Source organism: Sceloporus occidentalis, unplaced genomic scaffold, assembly GCF_023333645.1.
Source record: "Sceloporus occidentalis isolate IW3139 unplaced genomic scaffold, rSceOcc1.0.p SCAF_3, whole genome shotgun sequence".
NCBI lineage: Eukaryota > Metazoa > Chordata > Lepidosauria > Squamata > Phrynosomatidae > Sceloporus > Sceloporus occidentalis.
In genome coordinates, this window is record NW_028316983.1 from 158,080,608 (window position 1) to 158,106,834 (window position 26,227).

At 39.9% G+C, this 26,227-nt stretch overlaps 1 protein-coding gene across 2 annotated transcripts in view; it reads right to left on the minus strand.

Moving 5' to 3' along the window:
* Window positions 1-1,840: 1,840 nt before the first annotated feature.
* Window positions 1,841-26,227, minus strand: part of LOC149316977 (3-ketodihydrosphingosine reductase-like) — a 39,600-nt gene continuing 15,213 nt past the window's right edge. Inside the window, exons 4-10 of one of the 2 annotated variants that reach the window (XM_089516616.1) lie at window positions 25,616-25,681; window positions 25,368-25,463; window positions 23,296-23,487; window positions 21,999-22,082; window positions 9,282-9,365; window positions 7,191-7,292; window positions 1,841-4,527 (exon numbers count right to left, since the gene is read on the minus strand). In XM_089516616.1, the coding sequence (XP_089372742.1) occupies window positions 4,417-4,527; window positions 7,191-7,292; window positions 9,282-9,365; window positions 21,999-22,082; window positions 23,296-23,487; window positions 25,368-25,463; window positions 25,616-25,681 (735 nt within the window). In that variant the 3' untranslated portion in view covers window positions 1,841-4,416. Of the gene's footprint in view, window positions 4,528-7,190; window positions 7,293-8,394; window positions 8,947-9,281; window positions 9,366-21,998; window positions 22,083-23,295; window positions 23,488-25,367; window positions 25,464-25,615; window positions 25,682-26,227 lie in introns of those variants that run through there. The other variant, XM_089516617.1, reaches the window with a different exon arrangement.

Genomic DNA, 26,227 nt, shown 5'->3' on the forward strand with positions numbered 1-26,227 from the left:
AACGTAATTTGAAATTTTATTTAACATAATTTAAAAAACAAAAAGAAAAAAGTGACATGATTTCTAGAGTTTGACAGAAGAGGAGTTTGGAAAACACTGACAGTTTCAAGGGATAACTGGGTTGGTAGTTATTTGGCTCTGGATGTATTTATTCTTTGCTGTTGAAGAACGTATTCTGTACAATAAGTTAATAAACAAAACAAATTCATGGAGGGGGAGAAACTGAAAAGTTGAGGTTGGAAGTAACATGCTACTTTTGGGGTAAGAATTTGAGGGCAGAACCATTTTTTACAAAAGAAATGACTTGTTGTTTGGATGTCTTAAGCTCAGACCACAGCACCCATATAGCCTCAGAATTAAAAGGAAACCCTGTTTTCAGATGCAAGACAACATCTGATGGTTTTAGTTATTTTGTAGATGTTGTTACTGTCCTGGATTCTAAATGGCTTATTTCCTACTGGAAGCTAAACTGAGAATTGTTAGAGAAGCCTATGAGTAACATCAACGCAAGTTATGAGTCATAGGAAATCATTTTCATCTGTGCTGTCCCCACACTTTTTATCTCTCCACTTCATCTTGCATATCATATTCCTTCTAATAGTGAATTCAGTAGTCCCTGTGGCAGCCAGCAGGGCAGGAAAACAGGATCACCCGGACAAAGTAGTAGTGTTTTCCAGAGTCCTAGGGTTCCTGAAATATGCCTCACCCAAATTAGACTGAAATCAGGCTAAAAACCGCCATTCAGAAATGGCTCCTTGTAAGCCAACATGGAATTCTCTCACAGGAACAGAAAAAGTAATTTAAAGCTTCCTGACAGCAAAGAAAGAACTATCTTGCACTCAAAAGAAGAGGACAAAACAGTCACATACTTTGAGGTAGGGGCCTCATGTATATGATTACCCTGGTGGTACGAGGGCTGCATGTAGTTGCAAACATTCTTCTTGATATATCATCCTCCATTTAGCACCATGGTCTGAGGTGGAACAGAAAACCCATTTGGTTGAATAATTCAAGATTCTTCAATGTGAGGTCAGTAAATGTGTTTTGTCAGACATGCTTACAACAACCTTTCACACCTTTACATGAATCTAGAGCAATTTGCATACCCAGGGAGATGCTCCACCCAGCCATGTACCACTTTTAGCATGTTTGGGCAATGCAGTTTTGAGAGGGCTACTGTGTAATCACATTTTATACCCAAAATGGTAAGGGAGGGGAGACCTGGATTGGGAAGATAGCATAGGGCAGCAGTGGGTGACCACTGTAGGTTTAGGATTCAATTTTCTGTCCCTGAGACTATGCCAAAAACAGAAGTGGCAAGAAATATACTACAGGTTTTGTAAAGTTTTTAAAATGTTAAACAGTGCAGGGACTCCTGAAACATATTTGAAAAGATGAATTGTTAATCATGAATGACAGAAAAGTGTGGTCTGGACAGCCTGCAAGAGTCAAAAGCTGCAAAAACAGCCTTGGGGTGCAAATGGTCCCAAGGTTGCACTTTGCCGAACATGGGGAAAGGAACTTGCTTCCTTCCCTCAAGCATTTTTTTTTTTGCCATCAACCACCTCACAGAAACTAGATGAAACAAACAGCATCAAAGATGGGCATGAGGTAGAGTTAGCTCTGTGATCCATCTGCAGGCCACCCCAACCTATTCCTTTCAAACATAAATTAATGTAAAATGGGAGTCAAAACCTCCACTTTCAATCTTCAGGTTGTTTCAAAAAGAATAGCTATTTTTTTTAAGGGCAAGTCTTAAGATAAAAATTAATGTGAATAATTTATGCAGCATGGGCAGGAACAATCATTTGAGACACTTTAGAAGAAACCACAACAGAAATGAAACATAAACTTTTATTTTATTTGATGAAATTACAAAATATTAAAATTTATAATTCTGGCACAACACTTTGTAAAGCAACAAGCATAAGCGAGCTATGAGATTTTGCCATATTCACTGTTAACATTAAAAGTGCATAACATATTTCACAGTATACAATTTGCAGGCGAGTTATCCATTTCCTTCCTTTTTCTTCAGTTACTATTAAACCCAGTTGAGCTGAACATAAGCCCTAATGCTAAGTAACATAAGAATGTTTAATATTTAGAGTTAAAGAGCAAACCTGGAAATATGACAAGACATTTTTGTCCAACTGTGAAGAGACCGAGAGAGCAAAATCTGAGCACATTGGGAGAGTTAAACATGTTCTTTAAATGAATGTATAAGTGATTATTTTTTCTTTAAACTACTTGGTTGTTTGGCATTTGTGAACTGCCCCACAGAACCTAGAATTTGAGGTCTGAACTGAACATATGGTTAAGCAGCTTGAATGATGTTCTGCAGCACTTGACTAGTCTTGGTACACATTCACTAACTCTAGTGGTAGGAATTCAACATGGCCAATAAGGAAAATAAGTTCTAGTTCAAATGTTCCATTTAAAACAGTCCAATGAAAATACACAAAGCTGATTCTGTGTAAAATTCCACTGCATACCAAATTACTGAATCACAGCTGATAACTGGAATTAAAATGGAACGTGCAAGTTCAAGATTTTGGTCCTTCTGACACACCAGCACTACTCACCATGGACCCATTATTTCTTCATCTCTCTCTCTTCTAAGCAGCAAATTTTTCAGCACCTCAAAATATCAGATGGCCCAAATGCTGACATTTAGACAAAACTACCACATTCAACATTTGAAGAGCCAACACTTAAGTTTGTGTGAAAGAACAAAAAAAGTAAACATAGCCATTCAGTACTTAAGCAGTTGGTGATGCAACTGCATCAGTTTTAAGAACGGATAAATCTGTTTAGATCTGGAAGACTCAGTGGTAGAGTTGAATTAGAAGCAGTTGTCTCATTTTGGGCCCTACAAGAATTTCCTCTTCTCCCAAATCTCCACATACCCCATTATTTCTGGTAGTGGAAGACCTCTGGTTCTGGCAGAAAACACACTGGTTGCTGAGGCTCTTGTAAGAGAGATATCCTAGGCACTTTGATAATATGGTATAGCAGAAATGATTTCCAAACTGCCAACTGAATACTGGGTCTCCATGGCATCTATAACCAACAAGAACTTGGCAATACAATTCCCCAAAGACCACTGAGGGGTACTTTGCAAAACCAAATTCTACCTAGTTAATGAAACAGACCTCTTGGATTAAAACCCTGACACAATATTGACAGGCTTGCAAGCTGCTACTACCAGAAAGGAAATCTAAGCACTTCCTTGTGTTACATTTAATTCTAGCTGGCACCTGATTTCTTTACTTCAATCTCTGCTCTTTAAAACAATCTCTTTCTTTTACTGAACTGGCAGAGTTAAACATGAATTTAAACTACAAACAGCAAGCAAGTGAACCAAGCAGTTGCCACTTAGACTTCTTTTTTATTTAGTGGGGGAATTCTTGGTGAAATGGGGGGAACAAGATCTCAGCAAAGACTGGGTCATCCATCATTCCTTAAGATCTAAAACTGTTAAAAGCATACTTCATTGCCTCCATACCAAGAAATTGGGACCATATAGCAACAGTTCTACTACTGAGATTTCATATATATGTATATATATAATATAGTGCTTAATAGAATATGGGAAATACTTCATAAAACTTACTATGAAAGTTTCAGGAGTGGGAACATTAATCAAAACAGTCTAAATTCTGAAAATGCTGGTAAGAACTCAAAATTTATCTCCACGGGAATTTTTTATGAACAAATTAAAATGTTCATTCTCCAGCTTGATACTGTTCTCTCATACAGCACTATCACATCATTTTTCAAGAAGGGGCCTACTCATTCTCCAAGTACTCTAGCATCAAACCACATTCTTGTATTCAAATTTCCCAACTCACAAACCAGACTTTGGCTCAATTATGTGCATTATCCCAGAGGAGAAGCACTTTATTTTTTGGCTAGTTTTGCTGTTGTGACTAGATTTGCCTCATCTATTTGAATGTCTTCACACATAAGTGGCGAACCATATAAGTACATCAATACAGAACGCTTGGTTCATGTATGAATGCAGGAGAACTGTACCAAGTAAAAACAATGTATGTTTGAAACAGCCCCAGATTAAGAAGTGGATCACTGAATCAAACCTTTCACTACTATTAGTATTGTTCCATAATTACCATTGAATAGGCCACTCTGAAGCTCTGCTTTTACAAAAAGGCAATAGTCTGTGTTTTACTTCAAATCACAGAAAAGAAAGGAAAAATGCAGTCTTCTTCATTAGCCCTTTCACAAAGTCTTTTTATAAATTTTTCATTTGTTTCCTTCTTTCACCACTGAAGATCACCACTTCTTCCATCCAGAGTATATTTAAATGAGGCATATTCAGGCCACAGATACAGTTCCATTTAGCAGCAAACTGTCAACCTTTATAAAAAGAATTCACTTCAGAGTCATTCTGCTTCAGTCCGTCTTTTCAGATTTTTCTTTTTGTAGCATGCAACGGCGAACTATGCTATCAAAACTTGCAATAAAATATAAACCAATGAAGCGAAAAAATCCCATAAAAATAACCTGCAAATGGGAAGACAGGAAATAAATTTATTCAACATACTTTTAGCTAGTCATCCCTTACCAATGCATTTTCCCATCTATTAAATGTCAGCTACTTGAAGGGACATATTTGACTATTCAAATATGGATGCAAGAGAGCTAGCCCAAGTGAACACAAAACATAATGGTGATGTGGAGTTTATTGTATAATAAGAATAAGATGATCTAAAGGTCCAAAACACACTGCAGAAATAATCTAGTTTGAGACTGCTTTAACTGCCCTAGCTCAATGTTTGGGAATTCTGGACACTGTATATTTGTGAAATATTTACCTTCTCTTTCAAGAGACCTCTGGTGTCACAATAGGCTACAATGCCCAGGATTCCCTAGCACTGAGCCAGCATAGTTAAAGCAGTCTCAAACTGGACTATTTCTGTAGTGTGTTTTGGACCACTGTCTTGCATTTTTAAGTATAACTTCTAAACATTTTGTAAAGTATGTCCAGGGACAGCTGTGTTGCCCATGAAGCAAAATACAATAACATCCAAAATCTGTAAAACAGTGATACCTTTACTGGGGCAACCAAAATGCACAATATAAAATTCCACTGGCTTTTTCAGCAGGCAAAGGAGTTAAAAATCATACAGGAGAAAAGAAAAAAATATGACGATATTAGTCAAAAGAAGTATCATTTTGTCTTGCTAATGGAATTTAATATTTATGGCATTTAAGAATCCCCCATTAACCACATGGCTAGGAGGAGAGGCCCGCCTGCACGAATAGCCTTCCATACCATCTCAACTGACGACAACATCCACAACATTTTGACAAAATGCAGGCCTATGCCTAACATTGTCAATTTTTCTTTCTTCTGTATAATTTTTAACATCTTTGCCTTATGAAGAAGCCAGTGGAGCTTGGATAACTTGCAAGATGTATATTGTGCATTTTGGTTGGCCCCATAAAGGTATCACTGTTTTGTGGATTTTGGGTGTTACTGTACTTGCAAAGTATGTGTAACTAGTGAACAATAGCAATATATTCAAGATAATAGATCAGCATACATAATATAGAAATTATAAAATCTGGAAACAAGAGCTATGGAAAGTAACAAAACCTTGAAGATAGCTCAAGAACTGACAGGTGGGAAGTGTAACCTGACTACCACTGCTATATTATGTGGCTGTTAGAGAACCTTATAGACTATTTGGGCTGCGGAATCAACAGCCACTGATTCATACTGAAGGAAATTCCCACATAGAATGTTATAGTAATCTAGATGAGCATTTACAAGTATGCATCACACTGGGGAAGTAATTCTTAGGAAATTAATGTAGGCTTATCAGTAAAAGCTGGTGACAGGTAATCTGGTAACAAATAATCTCCATGGACAACGATGGGTCTTGAACCAACCACAGACTGCATAACTGTTCCTTCAGAAGGAGTACAACCCCATCTAGAACAGGCAAAGTCCCCAAATCTCAGACACCAGAAACCATATGTGCACGTCTTTTTAGGTTTCAATTTCAATTGCTTAGCTCTTACTCAGCCCACTACTGCCTCCAGTCATTAGTTCAATACAATGCACAACTTCCTCTGACTCACGCAACAGAGATAAAGCTTAATGTCACCATTATACTGATACACTATGCCCTAAATCTACAAAATGATCCACTGGAACATCATTTTGTGTGTGTGTGTGTATAGTACTGAAGTGAAACAATGTCCTATAGTGTAACTGCCAAGGTGCCAATATAGTCAATGCTATTTTCTATGACCCATGCCCTGCAAGTTTGAGTAAAACCACTGTAAAAAAGAGTGTCTCTTAACACACATGGTGGAAGCCTGGACAGGAGTGTGGTCATAATATGAAATACCAGTAATACCCAATAATGTTGGAAAGAACCTGAAAGCCATTTAGTTTAATAGTTTTTCATTTGGGACTGACTGTTCACCTGTTAGCTTTCGCATAACACTCTTCCAAAAGCAGCAGTGAATACACTGTTTTGCTATTTAGGGTGAGCAACATTATGCAAGTAACATATTCTCATTTATTGTAAGCCATACTTGACTATTATTTTAATAGAAAAGTAGTCTACACTAGTACTCCTCAGAATGGTTGTCCAGACTGGTGTTGGTCCACAATCATTCTCATGGCTCAATATAACATTTTGAGCAATATCAATAACAGGCAATTAAGTACAGCGTGCCTGTGTCATACGCGGGTGCGCCTTACACGGCTTGAGCATACGCGCTCAAGCTGTGGGGCACGCGCAGGGCGGCGCGTACCATTCAATTGAATGGGCACACGCGCCCATTGCGCCCCGCCCAAGCCCCATTGTTTACAATGGGGCTTGAGCATAGGCGGAATTCGCCTTACGCGGCGGGATCCGGAACGGATCCCCGCGTAAGGCGAGGACCCACTGTAACACAAAAATAATGCTTTTCAAAGTTACAGTCATTAAATAGGTCAAATTAAGGTTTATTCCAAGATTTACAGCATATAGTAAGTTTTGCTCTCCATAGATGGAATATGTCATTATGGCTCTTTAATTTAACAGCTGCTAGCATTTTAAGCAAAAAACCAAGACAGGATTTTTAATTACGCAGATCCAATAATAATGAATGCCCCACTTAATCCCAACAGGTACTGTAAATCAGACAGTCTGACTTTTCTTTCTTACCGCCTCTAGAGCTTCACCAATAGAAGAGACAGGTGACATTCCACCGGTCAGTACTGCCAACATGTGACCATCTGCACCAACAGAGCTGAAAAATTTTCCTTGCTGGGTGGAGTAGAAGAAAATATCAGTAGTTTGCCAACTACTCAATCATAGGACTGAATAGTAGTACCCTGCATGACATTTCTATGTTGGTCAGCACATGTAACATCACACAGCACACACAGATGCAACCACATACAAAGACTGAGTTGCCATGGATAATAGAAACACTTTTACCACCTGACTTGCCAGGTTACTTGAAGATGTGGTCTGAGTTACACATGCACTAGTTTCATCCTGACTGGATTATTACAGTATCCTTTATGTGCAGCTGCTTTTATAAACATCTCTGTAACCAGAATATGTACAAAATGTGGCCAACAATATATAAACCATACTGGCTCACTATTTACTTCCAAGTTCAGTTTGAAGCACTACTATTAACCTTCAAAATGGCCTACGAGTTCTTGCTCTTTAGATTGGATGTTTGACTCGCAATTACTGTAGACTGGACCCTCTTTAGTGGTGCTTCCATTTTGGAATTCAGATTCCCCCTTTCTCATTTTTAGATGGCTCTTTAATCTTTTTTATTTCACCATGCACATTATTTGATTTCTTCTGTTTAAAAAATAAAAACATTATTTTATACAATTCTTATTTGAATTTAATGGGGGTATATGAGCACAGCCCATGGGCAGTTAGGAACTGAGGCAGGGAAACAGCATTTTCCAATGCCTTGTTCCACTGGCATTACTAGGGGGGGTGCAGCCACGCCAGGTAACATCCTAAGTGGGGGGTGACACCACTGCTCCTGAAACACTTACCTTTTGGCAGAAACAGGCTTTGGAATTCACCTGCTTCCCTTTAAAATGCTTTAAGAGATGGTGGTTGTGGGGTAAAGCTCAGTGGGAAAAGAAAGGAGAGGCCCCAAAGTTTTTTAAAATTAAAAGTTCAAATTTCAAAATTTTAAATTTATTTTTTTCAAAAAATGATTTTTAAAAAAATATTCTTTTAAAATTTTCTTTAAAATAATCACATTTTAATCAAATCATATGCACAACCTACATGTATTTACATATACATTCACTATGTATATGTAAATACATTTAGGTTGTGCATGATATTGTAATTTGAAGGTATAATTTTAATTTTTCTACATGTCTATATCACAACTATCAACATGACGTTCAGTGGTATTTGGAAATTATGATTTATAAGTAACTAGTGCAAAAAAGCATTACTAAGCATTCTGTATGGTGTGAAATGGGAGGAAGTCAATGTGTGTGTGCTGCCATGAGTTACCGCATTGGGTGACACCAACCCTAGGGATGCCACTGCCCTGTTGGCTTACACAAGCAAGGCAAAAAGTGCAGAGTGCATATAAGCTGTGGTTGACAAGTTGCTTTCTTCTTCCCATTGATTCTGATAGAAGAGAAATAAAACTACATTGGTTCCAGCAGTGGCATGATACTCCCCCCAAATTCTGTGGAACATGTCAGAGGACTTTAAATTGTGGGATGCTCTTGCAATGTCTTCTTTTTTGTCCTCTCTGGTGTTGCAAAATTACCAACGTGGACGTTTCTGTAGCCTTGTGAATCAGCTTTACGAGTTCGTATCTTCCTGTTTAAGGGCACACCAGTTCTCATCATGCTCAGATTCAAAAAGTTCCTATGGTCCCTGGGATGTCCACCATAAACCTCAACATTACAATTCTGTCCTGAAATGTTTCAAGAAATGAAATGATGCCTTCATAAAAAGCAGGATAAAAAAATGAAATAAACTGGTGGTAGAAAAGACTGTTTTTATAACAATGTGAAATGAAATTTTTGTTGAATTGAACTATTTATTCAAAGTGAACTATTTACATAATTGTATGTTGTAGATAAATTGAACTATTTAAATACAGATGACACTAAGGCTATTCTAGTTCTAGTTTTTATGGAGAAAGCACATGCATTGTTGTTGATTTTAAATGATTCAACTTGCTTCCACTAATTGAGCAGACCACCCAATTTCCACCAAGAAAAACACTTTATACAGTATTTTACTTACAATGGCATCTTTAACAATAATTCTGGCAACGTGATCAGGCTGGCAGATAGATGATGCTTCTGAAATAAGCTTCGTCTCTAAAAGCTTGAATACAAGTACAAATGTTACACAGATATAAAACCAAAAAGAAATTCCCAAGTACAGCCCCAAAGTTCAACAGGTTGGCTGAACATATAACTGTTAGCCAACATGTGATCACCACCTGAACCTTTTTTTTCCAAAGTAGTATCTATATTTCAAGACCAGGTTCAGAGAGTTATTCTAAGTATTTTATAGCAGTGATCAAGTATTTTTATGTCACCATTAGATTGCAACTGGGTTTTGGTGAGCATACTGTACAAAGATTTTGTACAAGAATATAGTAGAAACAAAAATCAATAAAGCTCTTTAGTTTCTGAAATCTTGTGGATCAGCTCTATAGTTTTTGCTAGTCGTGATCAGAAACAGAATAGATTTTCCCCCTTAGATTCAACAGACACACCTCTTGACTATTGTGTTTCTAGCAGTTTAGAGATATTATCCATATCACAGTCCGGATCACAGTCAACATCTTAATTCTTTTCTTATTGGGAGAGTCAGGAAGTTGGGATAGAAAATTAAGTACATAAATACAGAGTCAGTGTGGCGTAAAGATTTGAGTGTTGGACTATGGCTGTGGAACACAGGGTTTGATTCCCAGCTTGGCCATGAAACCCAGTAACCTTGGACACATCACACTCTCTCAGCCTCAGAGAAAGGCAATGGCAAACCTCATCTGAAGAAATCTTGCCAAGAAACCCCCATGATAGGTTCACCTTAGGGTCACCAGCCACAAACAACTCGAGGGCACACAACAATAACATAGTGCACTTGGCTTAAATTTTAATGCCCATATAATAATCTAGTTAACTGCAACTGCAACACATAAATGTACAGATGATGTGGGAATCATGCAGTCTTCTGGAGGATGTCAGACTAGAACTCTCAGCAACCCCAGCTGGTATAGCCAATGGTGAACAACAACAGAAGTTGGAATTAATTAGCACCTGGAAGGCTGCCCAATTCCCACCCCTAATGTAAAAAACTTCCACAGGCTGACCTTTGCCTTACCTTCTCCTGCATGGACACAAGCAGCACTAGTAGTTATTACAGTGAATCCAGGGACTCATGAGCCTTTCTATCCACTCCCACCCCACTTATTTGTGGTCTCATACTGGAACTCAATACAGTTGAATTGTACTACACAATAAATTCAGTTTGGGGACTACAACAAAATTTTATAAAACTGCAACAAGTGTACACAATATATAAAAGATTGTCCTTTCCAAACCTGTATAGTAAGGCATCATCAATTATTGTGGCACATACTGTAAGATGTACATGAGAATAATCTAAAATGTGTACAGCAATCGGAATGCAAAAGTTTAAGATTTCTGCAAAACCAACAGCTTTGCTATTTCTAGTTTCAACATTATATGGGTATGGATATATGCATGTTATAGTACAAAACAATTTTCTTTTTGAGTTGTTCACATGACTGGAAAAACCAAACCTGTGTCTGTTACAAGTATATCTAAAATAAGATTATGCATGTATGATTTTGTTTTATAACTGGAAATCTAATTAAATCTCTTCATAAACTCTGTATCGTTTTCTTTGACACCTGAAATGAGTTCATGTTTTATGGTGATAGAAGAGATGTGGAAACCTAATTTTTTAAAAAATAGAAAAAAAAATCTGGAACTCCATCCCCACCCCTCCAAAATTGGACAAAATTAATTATGGAATATTTTCTTTTAGAATGAATTAAAGTTTTAAAAAGAGGTATTCATGTATTTATTCATGCAAAATTATTTCTAAAAACTATGTAATTGGAAGGCTTTTACGTAAGACCTCATATAACGGGGTGGAGAAAGCACAGGGCCCACCTTTGTAACTCCAGCCCCCCCCCCCCCCCCCCAAATTTCCTAATCTATTTTTTGGCATTATTTTTGGCCAATTTACTCTGGAAACTTCACCAAAATTCCCCAAAACATGCAAAAAGATGTGTTAGCACCCTATGGCCCATGCAATCATTCCCCAATAGCCCTCTTGGCAAAAACAGTAACCATCAGGGACATTACACCACCATTTGGGATGTGGTATAACTGCAGGAAGTGTTACTGCATGCAGTCAGGGAGGTTGTGGCCTGGCTGAGAGAAACTGGCCTCTGAACCCCAGGGCAGGTGCCCACTAAAACATATAATATCAGATCATCACAATTCTTGGTCTTCATTTCCTTTCCACAATTCTTTTTATGGCACTAACTGCTTTATATCTCTTTGACACAATGGCCAACTAAAAGAAGCAAAATGAGAAATTGTACTTACTGTGATTGTTTGTTCTGGAATGGCAGGGGGAGCAATCCACCATGCATGGGTTTTACTCTGCATGCCAACCCGATAAGGCAGGAGTCCAAATTCTTTTTCCATTTTATCCATTAGAATTCCCTTTCTCCATCAGTTTCCTTATCTAGCCCTGCTTAATCCTACTTGCCCTTTCCATTTCCTGAGTTTTGATTATGTCTTCATACTATCCTCGCTCCCCCTCCCACTGTCCTACATTCACTGTCATATCCCTGTCCGGTATTCCTTCTTCATCACTTCTCTAACTCCTTTCCTAATAATAAAGGCTGTGGATTTCTCCCCCTTCACAGTAAGTATCACCTCTCATCCTCGGGATGGCAGCTGGAACAATCCACCATGTATAGGATCTATCCAAGCCGCCAATATTGGGTGAGATACTCAGCTATTTTGGAACCACTACCTGCAACACTCTCCTTCCAAATGAAGCTTGTGCTGACCTGTACTAGTCTAATTTATAATGTTTTATTAAAGTAGAGGGTTCACTTCATTCTGCTGCGTCACACACATCTTGCAAAGGTGTTGACACAGCATACGCTGAACTCATAGCCACTAACCTGGGTGAATACAGCTACACATTCCTAGGTTGTGGCTTCCCTTCCAAATCATAACATAACATAACATAACATAACATAACATAAAGTTCTGGGATTGAATGAGACAAGTATTGCTTCCAAATGTGTGAACTGACTTGTTCTTTTGATATAAATTCTTACAGTTCTCCTCACATCTAAGGAATGCCATTTCATTTCTTCTGGATGACCTGGCCTTGGAAAAACATTGACCCTGCACTAGCTTCAATTCTAAGTAATTTATATTGTGTCCTTTATCTTTCATACTCTACCATCATTGTGTCGAGAGATGTTTGCGGTTAGCACCACATCCTTCTAAGCTTGCATCTGATGTTATATGCATTCAATTTTGAAACATCAAAGGTACCCCCTTGTCCAGATTCCTGTCTAGCAGCCACCATCTTAACTCCTTTTTTCAAGCAAAATGGTACTGATTACACAGTACAGTTTTCTCCCAGTAGCTTTCTAATACAGAAGCAACAGTTTTTGCAAAGATCTGGAGTGGAACCTTCCCCACGGCACAATTTGTATCAATACTAATATTCTCATTAATGTGGCCAGCATAATTAAATTTGCTATTTTCACTGATGTCAGATGTGCTATCTCTTGCTTTAACTTTCCTTTCCTTTCCTGTAATAGTCTTATAAGACCCCTTTCAATATCTATCAAGGCTCCCAAATATACTAAATTCTTGGTTGGTGTTAATGGGCTTTTCTTGTAATGTATTAGGAACCCATAACGTTCCAGAGTTTCATCAGTCAATTCTAGGTCTGTCAACATTGCCTCCTTTGATTTTGCTTTCTGCACTGTATCATCTAGGCATGGATATAACTTAACCCTTTTCTGTCTCAGGAATGCTATCAATGATATCAACACCTTCATGAACACTCTTGGTGCCAATGCTAGGCCAAAAGGCAATGCTTTGATTTTATAATTATGTACTTAGTACTCTAATCTGAGATACCTTCTGTCTGCCTTTGCCATGGGAACATGGAGATAAACTTCCTTTAAATCTACAGAAACCATCAGATCCTTCTTCCTCAAACTGTCCTTTCTTTTTAGATTGTAAACCCGAGGGCAGGGAACTGTCTTAATAACTATCTGTAAGCTGCTCCGAGAGCCTTTAAGGCTGAAGAACAGGGTATAAATAAATAGTTTGAAGCGTCTTCATCATGAATCTCATGTACCTTAAATAAACACTGAGGTACCTGAGATTCAAAACCAGATAATAAGTGCCATTGCTTTTGGGCACAGTAAAGAGAATAAAGCCCAGAATGTCTGATCCACTGGAAACCCCTCTATTGCCCCTATGTCCAACAGGTACTGAATCTCCTTCCTTGCTATTTATCGCTTGTCTAAATCTCTCGCTACCAGAGAGCAAAGATATCTACTGTTCGTTTTTTTGTCAAATATTATTTTGTAATCTCATGTTACTGATTTACCCACTGGTCTGTCATTATCTCTGACCATAAACTGCCTGAACTGCAGCAATCTTCCCCCTAATGGATAAGTCCTCAAGTCAACACTGGGTTCTTCCCCTTTTTGAGGAAGAACCTCCACCTCTTGCCTGAACTGGAAGTTCTGCTTCCCATAACTTGTCCTTTGTACTACTGCTGTCTTTGCTTCCAGAACTCTTGTCTGTCTAGCCATTCCTCTTCCTCCATGAAAGGAATTATAGCTGTCAAATCCACTCCTGTACAAGCGTCTATACAAATGTTTCTTCTGCAGTGTTGGCATATCTTGGTTTTTCTCCTTATTTTCTATCAAAACTTTATCCAAGGTAGCCTCGGCAAATAGCAGCTCTCCCTTAAAGGGAATGAATGTCAATTTATTTCTAGACCTTTTGTCTGCTTCCCAATGATGCAACAACAATGAATGTCTACTGAAACTGCATTAATGCTTCTGGCTGCAAATGCAGTGGAGTTGTGACTCGCATCTGCAACATACTGCAGAATTCTCTTCAATCGGTCCAATTCCACACTCACCTCCTATGATTCTTCTAGATCCTGAATCCATAGCACTGCAGCCTGAAAAAACATTGATGTGGCTACTGATGCTTTTACTGCCGGCACCAAAGCCTTGTGCACTTTTCTTGCTCATCTCTTGTCCATGTCTTTTAAAGTTGCATCACCTTCACATGGAACAATAGCACCTGAAATCAAAGGTGCTATTGGGCCATAATGAGTGGACCTTTAAAAGATCCATATTTGTTTTCTCAAAAGAATATAGCTTCTGACAATACCCTAAATTCCTTTTAGTATTTAAAGATGTTCTTCATTCTGTTTCAATTAATTCCTTAGACTTCTCAGGCATAGGTATTTCCTCATAGAATCACAGAATCGTAGGGCCATCCAGTCCAACCCCCTGCCATGTAGGAACTCTCAATCAAAGCATCCCCGACAGATAGCCATCAAGCCTGTTTAAAGACCTCCAAAGAAGGAAACTCCACCACACTTCGAGGGAGTGTGTTCCATAGTCGAACAGCTCTTACTGTCAGGAAGTTCCTCCTAATGTTGGGGTGGAATCTCTTATCCTGTAGCTTGCATCTGGGTCCTGTTCTCTGGAGCAGCAGAAAACAAGCTCCCTCCTCACTATGACATCCCTTCAAATATTTAAACAGGACTATCATATCGCCTCTTACCCTTCTCTTCTCCAGGCTAAACATCGCCAACTCCATGTCATTTCTCATAGGGCATGGTTTCCAGACCCTTCACCATTTTAGTCACCCTCCATTGGACACGCTTTAGGATACCTGTTTTCTTATTACTGAAGCTATTGTACCATCCTTATCTATTGTGTCTTTTGACTGGCTATTATCTACTTCATTCCTCAAACCTAACATCTGTAATACCATCTTTAACAAAACTTTTGAATATTTCACTTTGAAACAGCCTGTCTGCCTTAATATCATTTCCCTCTTCTTCATCTGAGAAATTATATTCTGATTTATAATCTTGCTCCTCTACTACTTCACTCCCCCATTCCTCCTATATATCTGGTTCTTCTATATATCTTTGTTTTCTTGTACTCTTCCTTGGTTTTCCATCATCTACCCTGTCATTCTCATCTTCTTGCTTCTGACTATTTCTATGTATATCCTTCTCCTGTGTATCACTACTTCTCAACTGGTTTTGATTATAAACAATTCCAGTTTGTTATAATTCATTAGGCTTTGATGTTAATTCATTAATTTCATTTATGAAATTCAATTATTTTCATTTAAGTTGATGTTTGAATAAATCCAATTTATTTCCCTTTATATATCATTTATTAATTTATGCATATTATTATTTGCAAATGTAGTTATTTCCTTGCTCACTGCTTCTCTAATCAAGGCTTTGAAATCTGGCATCATTGCATATGTCTTGCTGCTTCTTGCTGCATTTCCTTTATTTTTTCTATTTTCTCCCTTGCTTCCTCATTACTATATATAGGTGACTGCCTCTGCATGTTAATTTCTAGCTGTCCCCCACTCACATTTGTCAGTTCTGAAAACAATGTGTGTAAAGAAGCCGCAAATTCCTGTGTTTTATATTTATCCATTCCACCATCTGCAGCATGTTGAGCAAACTCTCACTCCATGTCTGCCTTGACGCTGTTTGTGTGTATTAATTCATGTGCTGCTGCTCTTACAGTTTGTCTTTCACTGCCTCCTGCCTCCACCACACTTCAACGCCAGGGGTTCGATGTGTCGTATCTCAACTCCACCCACAGCCTCTCTCCCTGAGCACTGCAAATGATAGTCGGGGCTGTTGCTTGTCAAACCGGCATGAAAATGGCAGACAACATTGTACTCTACAGACTCACTGGGCAGTGGTCATTTGGGTTTTACATTTTAAAATGTTCTCTTTTCATCCTTCCACCTCCGGTTTTAGCCATACTAGGTTTACCTTGTCTTTCATTCCTTTTCTTAGTTTATTGTCAGAACTTCTTCCTTTCTTTCTTCCTCCAGTCTTTTCTCCATTTCTCCTCCCTATTTCTGACTACTATTGTAATTCACCTGAGAAGCGCTTTCTCACATCAGGTTGGCAGGGCATAAAAATAAAAACTGGCAGAGAAGGAGGGAGTTCTAACAGATAAAATGGAAAAATAATTTAGACTTCTGCCTTGTTGGGTTGGCAACTGGGTAATACCCATATGTGATGGATTGCCCCACCTGCCATACCAAGAATGATTTTTTTGTTTTGTTTTGTTACTGTTGATAGTATCTTCCATCTTTATTATTTTTGCATGATCCTACTAGAATCACAAACCTAAAATTCCTTTACAGATCAAGAATAAACTGTACTTTTAAAATTGTATCCATAATAATAATGATGATGGTGATGATGATGTCTTATCCACCTCTTCCCAAGGCTGGAGGTGGAGTACAACAAAGATTAAAATACAACATATAATTAAACACATAAAACAATTTAAACACATAGGTTAAAAACACATGCAACATTAAAATAACTACTATACATTAAAATAATCAAACAAAAAAAACGGAACATTAAAACAACCACTTTACATTAAAATCATCCAGACATAATTTTAAAATATACCAATTTAAAATTCATAGTTTAAAACCAACTGGGTAGATCTGTCGGAAGAGGTACTTTTAAAATAGATTTAATACTGTTTTAAATTCAGACAGCATACTTAGCAGTTGAATCTCTCCCTGCAGGTCATTTCACAGTCTAGGGGCGGCTGGTGAAAAGGTCCTCTGGGTGACAGTTGCCAGTCTAGTTCTGGCTAGTTGAAGTAAATGTTCCCCAAAGGACTTGAATGTACAGGGCAAATTATGTAGGAGGTGATCCCAAAGGTAACCTGGACCCAAACGATGTAGAGCTTCAAAGGTAATAACTAAAACTTTCTACTTTGACTGGAAACTAACAACTAGTGGAGTGGTTGTAATATTGGTGTGATATGATCAATGCTGGATGTACCTGTGATCTATATGGCTGTCATATTTTGAAATAACTGAAACTTCCTCAACTTGATACAAAGGTAACCCAATGTACAGCACATTTCAGAAATCCAACCTTGAGGTTACCAGTGGATGAACTACCATCTTTAAGTCTTCCAATTGTAGGAAGGGGTGTGGCTAGCACATCCGTCAAAGCTGATAACAAGCATTCCTGGCCCCTGCATCTATTTTTTTTTTCCCCCCCTTTGGCGAAGGGCTGGCGTTCCTTCCTTAGAAGGGACAGGAATCTATTTGCTCGCCAGTTTGTTATGGTTTGAGCTGGGTTTTTATAATTTGGGGTAATTTTTGGATTAGTTAGTGTTATTAGGAATGACAACTTCTGCTGTCTTCCTTTGTTGCTGCGGGGTTTTATTGTTATTATTAGATTTTGTCGGTTGTGGGGTGGGAATGGGATATGGGAGGCCAACTGTGGTGGCGGATGCATTTGTAATGGGAGCCCCAATTGAGGTTGTGCGGGGTAAGGGGAGGTATGGCGGTAGGACTGTGGATAGGTGTTTAGACGGAAGGGGAGATCGATGTGTGATACCTATCTCTCCTTCCTTCCACTTTCCTAACCAAAGAGGCCTGAGGGTCAGCCCAGTCGTACCACAAACCCTGTTTCTGCTCCTATGCAACGCCAGGTCTATAAAAAATAAGACCCACATCGTTTATGATCTTTTGCAAGATAAAAACTGTGACCTGGCGTGCATCACTGAGACCTGGCTGGGGCCTGAGAGTGAGGCAGTGTGGGCCCAGGCCCTTCCAGCCGGGTACTCAGTTAAGGACCAGATCAGGTTAGGTGGGCGGGGGGGGGGGGGGGGGGCGGTGTTGCCTTGGTCCATAAAAACACTCTTTCCTTAACCAGGATCCCAATCCGGAAAACAGATCACATCGAATGTATTTACCTGTCCCTGAAGGCCAGAGACAGTCTGGGGATTCTGTTGGTCTACCGGCCACCCCGTGCGCTAACAGATTCCCTGGCCGAGCTGACACAGCTGGTCTCGGAACTGGTGTTGGAGTCCCCTAGGCTTCTTGTCCTGGGGGACCTCAACATCCCTTTCGAGGCCAGTGATATTCCAACAGGTGCGGCTCGGGAGTTCATGACTACTATGGCAGCCATGGGCCTGTCTCAATTAGTCTCAGGGCCAACTCATTGTGCCGGTAATACTCTTGATGTGATCTTCAGTACGGACATGGAGGCTCCGTGGGTAGAGATCTCTAATGTCTCTCCCTTGCCATGGACGGATCATTTCCTGGTTGAGGCTAGAATCAAGGCTCCTACCATTAACCCTCCCGGGGGTGGCGGACCTATTAGGATGGTCCACCCTCGAAGGCTGATGGAACCCATAAGGTTCCAAGAAGCCCTAGAGGGATATACGACTGGCTCTGACGGCGATTCTGTTGATGCCCTAGTCGACATCTGGGATACTAATCTCTCTAGGGCTATACACAGCATCGCTCCCAAGCGTCCTTTCCGGCCTGCTTCCAATAAACAACCCTGGTACACGGAAGATCTCAGGGTAAGGAAGCGGGTCGCGCAACGACTAGAGCACAAATGGCGAAGACATCAGCGCTTGTCTGACAGGACACTCCTTCGCTCTCATTTAAGAGCTTATGGAGTGGCAATACGTGCAGCAAAGAACTCCTTCTATGCTGCACGTATTGCGTCCGCAGAGTCACGTCCGGCAGAGCTGTTCAGGGTTGTGAGGGAGCTAATTCGACTCCCTCCCACCCTGAGCCCTATCTTGGAGCCATCTAAAGCCTGCTGCGACGATTTTAACAACTTCTTTGCGGATAAAATCTCTCGGGTAAGGGCTGATCTCGACGCCAGTTTTTGTGCAGATCCTATAGGAGAGGTGTCCGAAGCGTCCGTGGTCCCTGTTATACTGGATCACTTTGAGTTTGTTAGTACCGATGAAGTGGACAAGATCCTCCGAAGTGTTAGGAGGACGACTTGCTCTCTTGATCCCTGTCCCTCATGGTTGGCAGCTCAGGGGGGAGATGTGGTGCGACTAATGTTGCACCACATAATTAATACATCTCTAAGTGAGGGCCAGTTTCCATCTAAATTAAAATCAGCAGTGGTTAAACCCCTGCTAAAGAAGCCCTCCTTAGACCCCCTGCTTCGTAATAATTATAGACCAATCTCGCTGCTACCTTTCTTAGGGAAGGTGATCGAGAGAGCAGTCGCCTTCCAGCTTCAGTCGATCTTGGACGACACCGATTTTCTGGACCCATTTCAAACTGGCTTCCGGGCGGGCTATGGAGTTGAGACTGCCATGGTCGCCTTAGTTGATGATCTCCGTCTGGGCATGGACAGGGGGAGCGTGTCCCTGTTAGTGCTTTTGGACATCTCAGCGGCCTTCGATACCATTGACCATGGTATCCTTCTGGGACGCCTGAGGGAGTTGGGAATTGGGGGCACTGCTTTGCAGTGGTTCCGTTCCTACCTCTCGGGCAGATCCCAGATGGTGGAGCTGGGGGACTGTCGCTCCGATAGGAGGGCCCTGACATCTGGTGTCCCTCAGGGAGCGATCTTGTCCCCTATGCTATTCAACATTTACATGAAGCCGCTGGGAGAGATCATCCGGAGACATGGGGCGCGGTGTTATCAGTACGCTGATGACACCCAGATAATTTTCTCTATGTCTCCGACTGATGCAGTAACTAAGGTTGGCATCTCTCCTCTAGATGCCTGCTTGGCGTCAGTAATGGGCTGGATGAGGGAGAACAAACTCAGTGTGAATCCAGGGAAAACGGAAGTACTGGTGATAGGCTCCCCGGTTCCTGGTGGTGAGATTTGTCACCCGGCCCTGAACAGGGTCACGCTCCCCCTTAAGGACTCGGTGCGCAGCTTGGGAGTACTCCTTGATTCGTCGCTCCAGCTGACTTCTCAGGTGGATGCGACGGTCAGGAGTGCCTGTTATCAGCTTCGGCTGATACGCCAGCTGCGTCCCTACCTGGACCGAAAGGACCTAGAATCTGTTGTACATGCTTTGGTAACCTCTCGATTGGATTTCTGCAATGCGCTCTACATGGGGCAACCCTTGTACCAAACTCGGAAGCTGCAATTAGTGCAGAATATGGCAGCCAGATTGGTCGCTGGTAGCTCCAGGTCGGACCATATAACACCTATTTTAAAAGATCTTCACTGGCTGCCTATTCGCTTCCGGGCTCAATACAAGGTGTTGGTTTTGACCTATAAAGCCCTAAATGGCTTGGGCCCAGGGTACTTGGAGGACCGCCTCTCCCCACACAATCCACCCCGCACACTCAGAACATCTGGGACCAAATTGTTGGAGGTCCCTAGGTCTAATCTGACTCGGACCTCACAGAGGGCTTTTACCACTGCTGCCCCTGTACTTTGGAATAAGCTCCCTGCAGAGCTTCGCTCCGCCGCCTCGCTAGATGTTTTTAAAAAACAGCTGAAAACATATCTATTCCGGCTGGCCTTCCCACCTTAAATTGTTTGTCTGTTTCTCCTGCCCCTTTTTTTCTCTCTGACCCTGGATTGATGATTGTTTTTGCATTTTTCTATTGCCCCTGATATATGTATTTTTTACTTATCGTTTCCTGTTCCTGTCTTTGTAATTAATGGTTTTAATTGCTGATTGAATTTTACCTGTATTGTAATGTTTTTTATAACTTTGTAAGCCGCCCTGATCATTTCTTGGAAGGGCGGGGTAGAAATAAAATTTATTATTATTATTATTTATTATCTGACCTGACATAGGGAGAGACAGATCCAGGACCACTCCCAAGCTGCAAACACAGTCTTTCAAAGGGAGTGTAATCCCATCCAGAACTGGCTGACACACCTCCAAGTCAACATTAGGACTTTGATAGTAAGCACCTCTGTCCTGGCTGGATTCAGTTTTAATTTGTTTTTATTCATCCAAATGATGACAATATTACATTTTTTCAATTTTTCTGAAAACTTCAGGTTTTCCCCTCCAGAAGAAAACAAGAAAAAGAAAAAAAACTATTTTAATCCTAGGGTATCAAAAATTTCAGAAACTTTCCAAGTGCACGTGGCAGCAGAAATAGAGCACGAGATATTCCACAGTGGGGTCTGAACTTTCTCTTACATACATACTTCTTAATTTTGTGGAGACCCTAAGGTGAACCTATTACAGGGTTTTCTTGGCAAGATTTGTTCAGAGAGTTTGCCTTTGCCTTCCTCTGAGGCTGAAAGTCACCCAATGGGTTTCCATGGCTGAGCAGGGATTTAAACCATGGCTGCCAAAGACATAGCACTACACTCAAACCACTACACTGCTGGCTGTCTTTATTCCTTAAGTACTCAAGGAGCAACAACCTGTTTGAAGATCTCAATAGAAGGCATTTTGCAATTTTTATTATTGCAGGAGTGTTAAATGAGCAATAAAAACCAGGTATCAGGAATGCTCAAGGTAGTGCATTACTGATTAGTTCTACAAGGACTAGACAGTTTTGTGCAATACGTTATCAAAATAAAATCAGTTTGCACTTGAGCAAATCATTCTTCAAAATAAGGACTCTGCAGTTCTGTTCCAACCACCCACACTTGCTTACATTAAATTGCCATTTAAAAGCATAACAATATAAACAATACTGTTTATTCCAACAATTGGATTAACAGACAAGAGACCAAAGTTCAGATGCCTAATCAGCCAGAACACTCTATGAATTTTCATTTTATCTTATTTGTCAAGTTTTGCATGAAGACATAATATCTTCAAACTCATTCTCACTCATGAGTAAAAATCAAAGATATTCTGAGCAAAGAAACAGATCTCTCAACAGAATATTTGATTTAAGATGAAAAAGTTACCTTGGTCTGACTTTCTTCTGCATAGCCAGGTGTGTCTGTATCTGGGGGATAGGCGACTGTTATGTAGATATTATAGGGCTTTACCTGTTTTTGTAGAGAAAAATACTGAGTACATTTAAATATATTGAGTTTTGCCATGACCAGTTTACTAGCGGTGGAGAAAAGTGTAAAATATTGGCATGCATGCACAGGTATATTAGTATTCTAGCTGCCCAGATGAATGATGTTCAAAAACAGATTGCTCAATATGTCATGTGTGATATTATGTCTCATTTTGATGCAGGATACAAATGTCCCCATCAAATGGAACAATACTAAAATAGTATACTCACATGGCTTTTGAACCATAAGAATCTCTCCTACAGAACATTTTACTTCTTACTATGACATGTAAAATAGTTTAGTCCATGCCTGGCAACAGGATGGAATGCAGCCCATAGTTTCAACTAGCTATGGCTTTCTTCCTTTTCTGTATTCATTTAATACACAGAATTCTTAAGCCAAAGAGATAAACTACAATTTTATACACCTATATCCTAGCAAAAGTAACCCACATTTCTCTATATAATGGTAACATCAATGCTATGCAAATTATCTGGATCAGGGGTAGGCAACTGCATCAGGTCTAGGGGCCAATTTTCTGCCACAGCAATTGCCAAAAATGCCAACAAAGAAAAATGGAAAGGGACAGAAATTCACTTCTGTTTGAAAAACAGTGTTGTTAACTATTAACTCCCTGAGTCAACCATGACTAATGGCAACTCTGTGAACGAGGCATTCCCAAGACCCCTCTGTCATCAACTGCTCTCTCTACTCAGGTCCTGTATATTCAGGCCTACAGCCTCCCTGATTGAGTGTATCTGGAGTGTGATCTTCCTCTCTTTCTGCTACCTTCTGCCTTCCCTAGCATTAGTCTTTTCTAGTGAGCCATGCCTTCTCATGCCGCAGCCAAAGGACAACAGTCTCAGTTTCGTCATCTTGTCTTCCACTGAGAATTCAGGCTTGATCTGTTCCAGAACCCATTTGTTTGCCTTTTGGGCAGTTCATGGTATTCTCAGCACTCTTCTCCAACACCACATTTCAAATGAATTAGTTTTCTTTCTGTCTGCTTTCTTCACTGTGCAGCTCTCACATCACACAAGACAATATTTACTACCTTTTGCTCTGGCTTATAAGAATAAAACATTTCCAGAATCAGAAGACACTTTGTCCTTCAACTTTTATATTAGAGAAATGTCACAAAATTTAACACCATTTTCAAAAAATACAATACATGCAATTAAGAAACAAATAATACCTCCATTTGCAAAGCTTCAGCTAATCCTCGAAGAGCAAACTTTGTTGCAGAATATGCTGAGTAGCCAAACAACCCAACTTGACCAGCTTGGGATGACACAAACACAACCCTTCCCATCCTTCGTTCCTTCATGGTGGTGATTACTGCATGAGTTGGATAAACACTGCCCAGATAGTTGACAGCCATCAATTGCTTTCAATAAACATATAATTCAGAGTCAATGAATTTCATAAGCATTCATCATGTCTCAATAATTCATGCACACATTTAAGTAGGTGTGGTATTCACATTTGAAGCTTCAATGATATTAAGCCACATCACTGAAGGTACAGTTCAGTGCAATACACTCACTCCAAACATTGAGTAAATGGCTAAATGTTATAAATGCTTATATGTTGCAAAATCTGGGCTGCACCCATCAATATGCTGTAGTGCATTCATGTGGGTAGCCTCTTGGGTAGTGTGCAGTCAGGTCCCTTCTGCTGCGAGCACTAGTTTGAATCCTTGTGGAACTGCTGCTAGTAGGGTGACACAGGCTGTACTTTTGATTGGGAAGAAAACAGTTCACTCTTCAGCATTTCCAAGTAGCAGAGTGGAAAGTCCCAAGGTAAAACCCTGCAGAGCCACTACCAACAAGCATAAAAATGCTGAGCTACCTGGACCAATGATTTCAGACCGTGTAAGTCAGGTTCTTATATTCACTCACACAGTTACAAACAGTAAATAGAAGAACTGACCTGCAGCAACACCGCCCCAGTTATGAATTCCAAACTAATTAGGGATAGTGGACTATTAATAACCCATAGCTGCAAGGTTTCACCTTCTAAAGCAGCACCAGTATTGAAATGACCCTATCCAACTCACACAGATTCACTCTGGAAAAATATTATCAAGGTTTTGGGATCAGTTTCAGCACAGAATTTGGAAAGGTTTATTTATTTATTTAAAACAGAACTGAACATAAAACTAGCAACCCACAACCCCAGAACTCCCCAACTAGTACAGCCAGGTACCTCTATATAAATTGTCTACAATGTTCACTTTAGAACGTGCATCATCACTACAGGCATTCAAAGGAATGGTTAAGTCTAGTAACAACTTTGTATAGAATTTCATCACAAAGTAATCCTTTTTTATTTGTGGCCAGCTGCAGACTATCAAAATGTTTCTGAGAAGGTACTGTATTGTTCTCAGAGGCCTGCGAGCTCCATCAGGCCTGGCCTAAAGTAAGGGATGAGCCCTCCCTCTGCCATCTACGTCATCAGAGGGAGAGTGAGGCCTGCCAGCTCCACCGGGCCTGGCCTGAACTAAGAAGAAGAGCCCTCCCTCCAGTCTATCTGCCTTGGCCCAGGCCTCAGAGGGAGAGAAGAACTGCTGGACCTGATCCCCTTCCCCACCACCATTCCCTTCTCCTTTTGTGTCATGTCTTTTTAGATTGTAAGCCGCTCTGATAGCCTTTAGGGCTGAAGGGCGGGGTAGAAGTACTCTAATAAATAAAATACAAACACAGCTTGACTTTTAAAATACACAGTACAGGATGTTTTCCAGATAATTGCTATCTTAGTCTAGTGTTGCCCATTTGGGAAATTTTGATTAAATTCAAATTCAAACGACATTAAGTAGAATATAACATGCATAGACTGGTATAGCTTTCTTTAGTTTCAATAAGGATTATGAGGTATTCCCACACATGTATTACTCAATGGAAGTTACACAGCAATAGTGCTTGGCAAGCAGTATAGATGAATACAAGAGACACTTATATTTTTGTTTTTCTTCAGATCACAGAAGTCTTTGTCTTTAACAACAATAACTTAATACATGAGAAATAACTATTAAGAATAGTTATTGCATAGGTAGAAAACATTCAGCTGTGTGTATTGCACTGCTGTTTTTAACTTACAACATAATACGAATGTACAGTATCAGTAATTACTGGTAAAATGGATTATACTTTTTTGACAGTGAGAGCTAACTTTTAGTATCTCTGATTAGTCAAATGTAAATTTGTCTGATGCTGCTGTATTCATTTTTCAAATACATCCAGACATAAAAAGTTGGGAATAATATACCTCAAACCTACTGGCATCAAGATCTTCAAATTTTCCATTAACTGATGTTCCAGCACAGTTTACAAGCATGTCAACTGGACCCAACTTCTCTTGAGCCTGAAAAGAAAAACTATTTAGTGAGTTCAATAAAACAAAACAAAACACTGCTGCCCACAAATTATATGAACCCTACTTTCACCAAAACATTTCTGTGATAAGAGTGTACCATATAAAACAAGGAGTTATGTAAAAGCTAGCAATTTCCTTACTTGCTTTAGAATTTTTGCCACATGCGCACAGTCTTTGGAAATATCAACAGAAATAAAGTGCACAACCTATGTTAAGGGGGAAAAAAGAAAGCATTAGAACACTGTACTATTTTTTTGATTCAGTGAGTACTACGTCAACCATTTTAGCTAACATTTTTGCAGAAAAGGTAAGGACATCCTGACCTCAATGCACACGTTGCAAGAGCTTTGCTTTCTCGGTCTTACAGTGAAAGAAGGGTACATTGTTACTTTTATTTAGATTAAAAAAACTTTGGAAGCTGATTCCTTTAGTGTTACTATGAACTCAAGTTCCAAAACAAGAATGAGCATAAAGGTGAGGAAAGAGCAAGATATTTACAATCATGCTTGCAAACACTGTCTGCGCTCACTGCTTGCAAAATTTAGTATGCATGGTTTCACTTATCTACATCTGAAAATGTTCTCTCTCTAGGCATTTCTGGATCCTCCAGTGTGGTTCTATGGTATGCTGGGCTGGAAGGTGTTTGTCTCATTGAAAACAGTGGGGTTTCCCTATTATCCATGGCTTCAGATATCCATAGGGGTCTATGGAATGTAACCACTTTGGATACAGGGCTAATACTGTACTGCCAT